Source organism: Mus caroli, chromosome 17, assembly GCF_900094665.2.
Source record: "Mus caroli chromosome 17, CAROLI_EIJ_v1.1, whole genome shotgun sequence".
NCBI classification, from domain to species: domain Eukaryota; kingdom Metazoa; phylum Chordata; class Mammalia; order Rodentia; family Muridae; genus Mus; species Mus caroli.
In genome coordinates this window covers 45077138-45087237 of record NC_034586.1, presented here as the reverse complement: position 1 = coordinate 45087237, position 10100 = coordinate 45077138, and the positions used below count along the sequence as shown (strand labels likewise).

General features: G+C 48.5%; 1 protein-coding gene across 3 annotated transcripts; it reads right to left on the bottom strand.

Annotated features, from left to right (window-relative positions):
• Positions 1-6165, bottom strand: Trem2 (triggering receptor expressed on myeloid cells 2). 3 transcript variants are annotated; one of them, XM_029471505.1, is made up of 6 exons: positions 6127-6165; positions 5759-5858; positions 3545-3895; positions 1090-1180; positions 347-586; positions 17-269 (listed from the first exon to the last, which is right to left on the bottom strand). In XM_029471505.1, exons 2-6 carry the CDS (start codon positions 5796-5798, stop codon positions 242-244), a joined length of 750 nt encoding a protein of 249 aa, XP_029327365.1. In that variant the 5' UTR covers positions 5799-5858; positions 6127-6165; the 3' UTR covers positions 17-241. The 3 variants fall into 3 exon arrangements, with proteins under 3 accessions (XP_021005422.1, XP_021005423.1, XP_029327365.1); XM_021149763.1 differs by lacking the exon at positions 6127-6165 and having other exon boundaries at positions 1-269; positions 5759-5947; XM_021149764.1 differs by lacking the exon at positions 6127-6165 and having other exon boundaries at positions 4-269; positions 347-531; positions 5759-5947.
• Between the last annotated feature and the right edge of the window lie 3935 nt (positions 6166-10100).

The window sequence follows — 10100 nt, the reverse complement described above, 5'->3', positions numbered from 1 at the left end:
GGGTTGGTGTGTGGAGAATGTTTAATGTCCAAAGTGCAGAAGTTGACAGACAACCATCCAGCTGTCTTCCCCACTCAATACAGATGTACACACCAGTATTCCTGCTCCCAGGATAGGTGGGCTTGAGGCAGAGGCAGCCTCTGAAGCAAAAGTAGCAGAAACAGAAGTCTTGCTGGAGGAGGGGAGAGCATGCAGGCTGGATTGACTCCTGGCTGGACTTAAGCTGTAGTTCTCCTCCCACTCAGAATTCTCTCACGTACCTCCGGGTCCTGCAACAGATACCTCTCAAGGCTCCCATCGCTCCCCCCATCCATGCCCAATGTCCCCCTTGGCTTGCCCCACTCACCAGTGAGGATCTGAAGTTGGTGCCCAGCATCTTGGCCACAGTCCAGCCCTCTGACCACAGGTGTTTCCGGCTTCTGCCTGCCCCTGGCCACAGCCCAGAGGATGCTGGCTGCAAGAAACTTGCTCAGGAGAACACAGGCCAGGAGGAGAAGAATGGAGGTGGGTGGGAAGGAGGTCTCTTGATTCCTTGGAAAGAGGAGGAAGATGGTAGGCTAGAGATGACCCACAGGATGAAACCTGCCTGTGGAGAAGGAATAGGGAGAATCCAGGAATTCCTAGGAGTTCGGGGAGGGGCTTCATGTGTCTCAGGGGACTCGGTTGTCAATTTTAGGATCTACTTCCCCAATGAGCTCTTCTGCATAGGATTCTGTGGTGATGTGGTTGGTGCACAGGTATGGGGCTGAACAAGTACTCAGGGGTTGTCCAACACACTTCTATATTTGTGCATCAGAATGGACCATCCAGAATAGATTCTGGTCCTTCCAAAGAAGTGGGGCTTCAGTTTTAAGCTAAAGTACTGAGATTTATTGCTGAATTTTAGGGACCTGTGGGATCCCTGAATGTACTTTTGTGAGTTGCTACAAAGGGCTCCAATTTCTCAATATCTAGCCCCAAAACATCAATATGCTAGTGGGTAGAAGGGGTACTTAGACAAGGCTATATCTTGTCCTTTGCTGATCTGTTTGCCCTGGGACCTCCATCCGCAGTCACTGCCAGGGGTCTAAGAAGGGACCACTACTGTACCTGGAGGTGCTGTGTTCCACTTGGGCACCCTCGAAACTCTCTGACTCCTCGGGGACCCAGAGATCTCCGGCATCTTGGTCATCTAGAGGGTCTGTGATAGACAAACATTGAGGTCACAGCCCTCTATCCATTTAGGCCACTGCTGGTGGTGGAGGGGAGAGACCCTGCATATGCAGTGAAATCCTCAGGGTTCCAGTCTTGTGTAAATCAGGTCATTAGCCTCTGGTCGATTCCCTATCCTTTGCTGTAGGTAGCCGGTAGCGGTAGTGGGGAGGGGAGGCAGAGGCAGGAGGGAGGACACCAGGGAGGGCTGGACATGTAGCTCAGTTGATAGAATGCTTGCCTACTGTGCATAAAGCCCTAGGTTTGATCCCTAACACAAGAGTCAGGAATGATGACACAGGGTTCCTGTGAACCTAGCACTTGGAAAAGATAGGAAGATCAGAAGTTCAAGGTCACCCTCTGCTAGAGATTGAGTTTGAGGCCAGGCTGGACTACATAAGACCCTGACTCATACATAAGAGGGGCTGCTGGGAGCACCTCCTTAACGGTGGCCAGGTTAGAACTCAGCCTAGTACCTGGCACCCGACTGGCATCAACTCTCACAGCAATTCTCATCTTATTGCTTGCCCATGAAGAGCGAATGAATATTGGGAGGCCTGAAAATCTTCTGCAAGTCAGGCATGGTGACCTCAGCACTAAGGAACTGAGACAAGAGGATGGAGAGTGCTCCATTAGCCTGTCCCAAAACAAAAGAAAACAACCCAAAACTTTACACTACTGGCACTACCACCAAACCATATGAAAATGTTATGTAAAGTATGGGGTATAGGGCTGGGTCAAGTCTATTGAACCAGACCCCAAGAAGTTATATCTCTTGGACCCCTCTTTAGGAGGGTGGTGGAGGTAGGGTTTATTAAAACCTACAGTCTCCCCACCTCAGACAAATACTGAGTCTAGATATTCAATTCCATTGTAGAGGCCACAGTGTGGGCAGAGACCCAGAGTCTGGAAGCAGCTTGCCTATGGGCCTCTGCTAGTCCTGTAGACTAGGCAGAAGTCTGGACTCCTTTTTAAGGGGCCTGCTCCTCTCTCCTCACCACAACTCAGTTCAGAGCATCCGAAAGACACCACCATTTCTCTTCAAATCTATTCTTCTGGGGTGCTTAGGATGGAGTCTGTATATGTTAGGTAACAGCCGTACCCCAGGATCTCCTTTGAGAGATGAGGCAAGGGAGGCTGGTAGAGAGACAGACAGCACATTGCCCGGTACAATCAAGAGGTGTTTTTTCTGCACCAGGTTAACGAGTGGATGGGTTGATCTACTACTCTTTAAGAACCACACACACAGTGCTCACATACTAATGGGATGCCAATTAGATTAGCTGGTTCAAGGACACAAGGCTGGGACTAACCCAGTGTCTTGATATAAACTAAAGAAAGATGCCCTTCCAGCAGATGGGACAGCTCTGTACTGGGCAGTATGGCGTGCCTTGAAGAGGGCACACTGGAGTTTAGCTCCCACGTACAGTGAGTGTGCTAGAGTCATGATACAGTGAGTATTCTAGGACCATGGGATCCATGCAGTATATTTTCCTAAGAGCAGGGAGATGGTGATAGCCCTTCACATATATGCCTGAACTTGGGTGCTGTAAAACAATTTCCTCTGAACTGAAACATGTCCTCATGGGGGGAGGAGAGAAGGCCAGGGGAGGAGAGAAGGCCATATAACTCAAAGAGTAAGGAAAGCATACAAGGCTCAGGTACCTCGTAGAACTTTATAGGATTTATACACATACCCCAAGATTATATCTGTCATTACAGTTGTCAGAAGAGGAGACTCTAACTAGGACCTGCAAGATGCTCAGGAGCTCCAAGGATGTAGGGAGCCCCAGGGATGCAGGGAGCCCCAGGGATACAAGGAGCCCTAGGGATGTGGGAAGCTCCAGGGAATGCAGGGAGCCCCAGGGATGCAGGGAGCCTCAGGGATGCAGGGAGCCCCAGGGATGCAGGGAGCCCCAGGGATGCAGGGAGCCCCAGGGATGCAGGGAGCCCCAGGGATGCAGGGAGCCCCAGGGATGCAGGGAGCCTCAGGGATGCAGGGAGCCCCAGGGAATGCAGGAAGCCCCAGGGATGCAGGGAGCCCCAGGGATGCGGGGAGCACAAAGGTTGCTGTTTTTTTTTTTTATTCATAATACATGCTGGGATGATGTTTCTTTTAGATGACACAGTTGTTTTTGAGTTACCTGTAAATAAACCATTGCCAGGCACCTACAAGTAGCCCCAGTATACTCACAAATTCACTAAGCTAGACCTGGACTGAATCATTTCTTATACCTATTTGTGATGGCTTATCTGGGATGGGCATTTATTTATGTCCCCCTGAAAAAGTCCCACAACAATAAGACCTGGCCCAAGGACCAGCCAAAGGTGCACCCAGCTACTGTGTACTCACCCTCTAGCACCTCCACCAGGACCTTCTGCAGGACCTCAGCCTCTCGCCCTCGGAGGCTCTGACACTGGTAAAGGCCAGCGTCACCGGCTTGGAGGTTCTTCAGAGTGATGGTGACGGTTCCAGCAAGGGTGTCATCTGCGATGACTGTGCTCCCATTCCGCTTCTTCAGGAAGGCCAGCAGCCACACACCGTGTGTGCTCACCACACGCTGGCATGGGCCCTCCTCACCCAGCTGCCGACACCAGGCCTTCCGTCTCCCCCAGTGCTTCAAGGCGTCATAAGTACATGACACCCTCAAGGACTGGCCAGCCATGCCCTGCAGCACCGTGGTGTTGAGGGCTTGGGACAGCGCTGCAGAGGAGACAGCCACTTGCTTGGAAGCAGTTCCAGGAGCACAGTGAGCACAGCGTGTGCATGGTTATGAGGATAAGCTCTGGTTCTTGGGTACCTTCCACTTTTTGTTGGAAACAGAATATCTCATGCGTGTGCAAGATGGTTAATGACTGACTCCCTGACGGGCTCTAGAATCATCTAGGGGCAAACCTGTGAGCTTGCCTGTGAGGGATTTTCTAGGTCAGGTTAGCCTATAGGAACATGAATGAGAGAATATCTGGACTCAGTTCTTTTGTGTAAGAAGATCCACCCTGACCTATGGGCAGTAACATTCGTGGGCCAAAATCCCTAGCTATGTCTAAAGGACAAAGAGAAACCAGAGGCTGCGTGTATCTCTCAGCTTCCTGACTGAGCGTGCAATGTACAGCTGCCTCTGGCCACCATGTGTCCCCTCCAGGATGGAGTGTATCCCCGATGCTACAAGCCAAAATGGACCCTTCCTTTGCTGAGCTGCTTTTGTTAAGATGTTTTCTCACAGCAACCAAACAATAACTAACACAGTATAGAAATTCACACCGTGGACCAAGCCGGCCTGTGTGCTCCTAGGGATCTGACTATCTCTGCCTCTCGTGTCTCTGTTCTTGGGAGACAGGCATGTGACACTGTAACTGGCTTTTCTCGTGCGTCCTGTGAATCCAGTCACAGATCCTCATGCTTGCAAGTCAAGTATCCTGCTGGCTAAGACGTGTCTTGCTCTTGAAATCCCTCTGGTTCTATTTAAGACATCTTCCGTCTGGTCTTATGGGAACAGGATGTCTATTTTGCCCTCTTCATCTCGGGAGAGCAAGGTTAATGGATCCTTGGAGCTCAAGCTGGTTCCCTGAGGGTTGGGATGGCCCCCTCCTTGATCCTACCTTACTGTCTGCTCCTCAGTCATCCATACTTAATGCCTCTTTCCTAAGTTTGAACTCAGCTTCCCTATTTCTGTGGCTCTGTTCCTCTTTTAAGAAGGACTTGTCTCAGGGCTATTTTGAGGGGAGACATGAGACTGCTATTTTGGGGATCCTTTTGGGGGTAGAGGACATGGCATTGGAGCACCCAAGTTATGGCCAGGGCAGGGGGACAAGGGTTCAGCCAAACTTTCTACCTCTTGCATCTTGTCTCCAGCTATTACTGAGATGGGAACATGAAAGGGGGAATTAGGGAGCTGATGGCCTGCCTTTCAGAGCTAGAGACCTCAGTCTGCCTAGAGACAGGCTAAGGTTCCCTACCTCTCCTTCCACTTCCAGCTGAGATGCTGCAGGGACAAGATGCAGGGCAGCCTCTTCTCCTACCTGGGTTTGTCCATGGCTTTGCAGGAACAGGAGGCACCCAGGCCACACTGGAACGAGTCAGTCCATTACAGGTGAGGATACACTGATAAAGCCTACAGCATCCTCAGCTCCCACAGAGCGCTGTGGTCGAATCTGGGAGGAGCTCCAGGAAGACGCAAATCCTAGTCTGCCTTTCTCTCTTCTCTCCCATTCTGCCCCTCCACTTATGGTTTAAGTGCTTCTTGAGTGTTTAAGGGCTCTTGGCAGTGTCTTAACGAGTCCCCTACCTCATAACTAGTGCCACTCTCACAGCTCCTTCAGTGATTAATTCCAGCTGCCCTTGTTACCCTTCCTATAGGTGAGTATTAATTTCGGGGAGGATGTGTGAAGAACATGAGCCAGTGGGGAAGAAAAGCAGAGTCAAAGCAGGACCCTGGAGTGTACCAGGACTCCAGCCTCCATTACAGTTCCCCCTCCATGCCACCCCGCCCCCACACCCCAGCCATCTGCTCAAGGAAGGTGAGGAAAAGGCAGTGTTGCTGAAGGCAGGTCCCTCCTGTGGTCCCACCTGTGATCAGCAGCAGGAGAAACTGGTGAAGAGGTCCCATGGCACCTTTCCTTTGCCAGCAGCCAGCCGGAGGGGACCTTGTGCAAGATCTTGATTTTCCCTTGAAGTGCAGAAAAGAGATGACCAAGCCAGTCAGGCTCAGCCCACAGGAACTGTGCTCCTGGATTGAGCAACAATCAGGACTAGGGTAGGCGCTGTGATTCAAGGAGGGAGAAGGGCATGAGGGAGGGAGGAAGGAAAGGAGGTTTCTACAGTAAAGGTCAGCTGCCTTCCCGCAAGGCTGGCATGGGTGGCCCTGCATTGCTGGCGCCAGGCAGTCTTTTAGGTTGTTCTATCTCCTTGCAGAGCCTCACTTGGGGGGTCATTACCCTGACGCTGTAGTCAGGGTTTCTGCCATCTCCACTGGTCCCAGCCTCCCCCAGAATGGAGGACAGCGGCTTCTTAGGAGGCTGGCATGCCACCAGAACACAACTCTATTGTGTAAGGCAGCAGGTAAGGATACTGATCAGTGCCAGAGTTCCCATTTGCTGTGTGTTCGCTCAGGCCTGTAACTTTTCTGTGCTTCATACCATGCATCTGTAAGGTGGGGCTATTGGTGATAAGCAAGTTTATCCCGGGGCTAAAGGTGGTTCCCTACAATCCAGGGTCCAGATACACAGAAGTCCTCAGCAAGGGTTAACTGTGTCTATTACCCCAATCAGCAGGGGATAGGGAAACAGCCAATCTCTGGTGTGTTTCAAGAATCACCTTCCCTGGGGAAATGTAAACAACATCTACTCCCCCCTCATAAGATCTCAGCCACAAACTAAAGTAAGATTCCACCAAGATTCACCCTGCCTTAGTCCATGTTCTATTGCTGTGAGTGAAGAGACACCATGACCAAGGCAACTGTTATAAAAGAAAGCATTTAACTGGGCCTGGCTTACAGTTTCAGAGGCTTAGTCCATTATCATCACGGCTGGCAGCATGACAACATGCAGGCAGGTGCTGGAGCAATAGCTGAGAGCTACATCCTAATCTGTAGGCAGAAAGGGAGAAGGAGAGAGAAAGAGAGAGCACTTTTGCTTGCCCCCCCCACCCCCAGTTTCCTCTGAAGAGCTGAGTGTCCCCTCAGTGCATACATGTCCACGCAGCCCAGTCTTAACTTCTGACCATCCAGTGACACGGTCTCAGCACTTCCTGGAGTTCTAGAGGACAGGGATTCCATGGATGAGGCTCCCCACAAGGGATGGTCCAGGCACAGGGTCCTGCATGTACCAAGGCACAAAGGTATCTAGCAAGTTAGGGGTGGAGCTCAGAAGATCTGAGGGCATCCCCAGCCTGGAAACGGAGCTGTGCCAGAGGTCATGAGCTAAGAAGCCAGGAGACTGGAGGTGCATTACCTGGCTCTTTCTGGTCTCTTTCTGGTCTCACTATCGTGTCTATTTATTCCTCTTTTATGGTCAGGGAGTACACCTGGGGTGGGAACTCTTAGGGAATAGAAGACAGAACTCTACAACAGGACAAACAATCTAATGCACAGAGTGGTCCTAAATCACTGGACAGGAACCATTCTTGGTGTGTGTGTGTGTGTGTGTGTGTGTGTGTGTGCTTGTGTGAGTTTGACGAAGTCAGAGGTGTCTTCCTCAGACACCATCTATTAAGATCTAGGTAAAATGTTAAGGCCTAGGTGGAATGTTAACATTTTATGCTGTTACTAATATTATAAGGAAACTTTCTCCTGTGTTGTTTCTGCTGTTACTAGGAAACTTTTTCATGTCTAAGTTGATTACATATTCTGTTACGTTTTGTGCCCTAGGAAAGCAGTCACGATAGTAGTCAGTATAACTGCTTTTTGTAGTTATTACCCATAATAAGCTTGGACCTGAACCACCCATCCAGCAGCACTTCCTGCACCTGTGTATAAGCTTTTATGATATTTGCATTCATAAGCTGCTCCTGGGACAGACCCCAACATCAGAGAGACACCTGCACCAGTATAAGAAACTATTCGGAATAAGACTTCCATTTTGACTAGGGGTCGAGTAAAGTTTAATTTCCCAAGACCTCCCTGGAAACTGACATCCTACTTGGCAGAAAGAGAAATGCACATGGGTAACAGACATCCTGGCTGGCAAGTTAAGACATGAATATTAGACAAGTCCCCTGCCACAGTTGAATACCCCAACCAATGGGAGCAAGATAAGTGTACAGCAAGGACATGTTCCAAAGGAAACCCCCTATTCCTAAATCCAGATAGGTGGCATAACTTGGCATAGATGTTGTTTGTTGATTTTAGGCTTAAAAACCCTATAAGATCTTAACTCAATGCCACAGTTGAGTTCCCGAGCCCGAATCTTGGCACTGATCAATCAGTCCTGGGGCATATGCTCAATGAACTATCCCTATCTAAACTGAAATAGGTCTGTTTGTGAGGCAACGCCTGGACACCAATACCATCTACCTCATCTTTTGAGGCAGAGTCTCTTACTTGGCATGAAATTCACCAACTGGGCTATACTGTCTGGTCAGTGAGCCCCAGGGATTCACCTATCTCTATCTATCACCTGCCCAGATCTAGGATTATATATACACACTACTACACCTGTGTCCTTTTTACTCCAGTGACTGCATCTAACCATAATTTTATATATAGTGGATACAAACTGATAATCCCGAGATTCACCAGAGAAAACCAATTCCACCATTTTCAGCCAGATTTGAAAAAAGTTATAGTAGATATTAAATACTGACCAAGAGATGGACTTTGGTCAGGACCATTTCCTGGAATTTCCCAGATAAATCCCCCAAGACAAGTGTTGCAGGGGTTTATAAGACCAAACCTACAGGCCACTGTACTTTCCCAAGGGGCGTTGTTATTTTCCAAAGAACTACAATTCCCAGCATTCCAAGAAGTTACTGGGTCCTTGGGCAGGTAGGGCTTATTGGTTAATTTTGAGCATTACACAATATATTTAATGATATATCATAACACAACATATTTAATGACCTAAGACTATGAGGACGAAATACTTTTTAGCCTATTAGCTATATAAAATACAGTTATTTTATGAGTTTTTCCATCAAGACCTATCCACCACTTGTTGCACATTTTGTGTTAGGTGTATCTGTCACCAAGTATCTTCCTATGAAACAATGAGAAAAACACACAATGTTTTCACCTGGCTCTTTTTTTTTTTCTTTTTTTCTTTTTTTGAAGATTTATTTATTTATTTATTTATTTATTTATTTATTTATTTATTATATGTGTGTACACTGTAGCTGTCTTCAGACACTCCAGAAGAGGGCATCAGATTTTGGTTACGGATGGTTGTAAGCCACCATGTGGTTGCTGGGATTTGAACACAGGACCTTTGGAAAAGCAGTCGGTGCTCTTAACTGCTGAGCCATCTCACCAGCCCTCTTTTTTTTTCTTTATGTCTGTCTGTCTGTATTTATTTATTTTTATTAGCTATTTTCTTTATTTACATTTCAAATGTTATCTCCTTTCCTGGTTTCCCCTCCAAAAGCCCATATCCCCCTCCCTCCTCCCCTTGCTCCCCAACCCACCCACTGCTGCTTCATGGCCCTGGCATTCCCTTATACTGGGGCATAGAACTGTCACAGGATCAAGGGCTTCTCCTCCCACTGATGACAGACTAGACTAGGCCATTCTCTGCTACTTATGCAGCTAGAGCCAACAATCTGAACTAACCCTCAGAATTCCCTGGGATTAAACCACCAACCGAAGAAAACACATGGTGGGCCTCACCTGGCTCTTTATGTGGGCTCTGGAGAGTGAACTCAGGTCCTCTCGCTTGCAAAGGAACTACTTCCTGACAGAGCCGTCTCCCAGCCCCCCACAATGCGTTAAGCCTTTTATAGGTTTAAGAAAACAGATACAAATTAGTTGGCCCCGACCGTTGGCAAGGACAGCTCCTCTGTCCCTATTTTTAATCTCCAGTTCCTGATACTTCTCATTTTTTTTCTTTAATCTTCCCTTGTATTTTGTTTGCTAAGGAAACCAGATAGTTTTTATCTTGCAGGGTTGTCTACAGTGTGTAGCCTGCTGATTCACCCCGGTGTTGCTTCCTTTTCTCCTCTGGCCTCTACATTTCCTTAAGTTGACTTAGCTGTGAGGAGAAGCTTTGTAAACAGTCATAAATGGTGCTAGGGTCCCAGGGGCCTCAACCAAGAGGCAGGGTGTTTTGTGTGTGTGTGTGTGTGTGTGACAGTAGCAGTTTTTGCTTAATTCATTAGGGGCTGTGGAGGTGTGTTGCTGTAGTTGATTAAAGCTACTCAAATGAGTTCCTTGCTACCGGCCCCAGTGCTCTGAATTCCCGAATGAAAGACACACACACAC

What these genes read in the sequence shown, in the direction of transcription:
- Trem2 (XM_029471505.1), bottom strand. Translation starts at nt 5,798, where the DNA reads ATGGGACCTCTTCACCAGTTTCTCCTGCTGCTGATCACAG. An exon ending in CCTGGTGGAGGTGCTAGAGG is followed by an intron (nt 1,181 to 3,544) that starts GTGAGTACACAG and finishes TGTCTATCACAG; the next exon opens with ACCCTCTAGATGACCAAGAT. An exon ending in GTGGAACACAGCACCTCCAG is followed by an intron (nt 587 to 1,089) that starts GTACAGTAGTGG and finishes CCTTCTCCACAG; the next exon opens with GCAGGTTTCATCCTGTGGGT.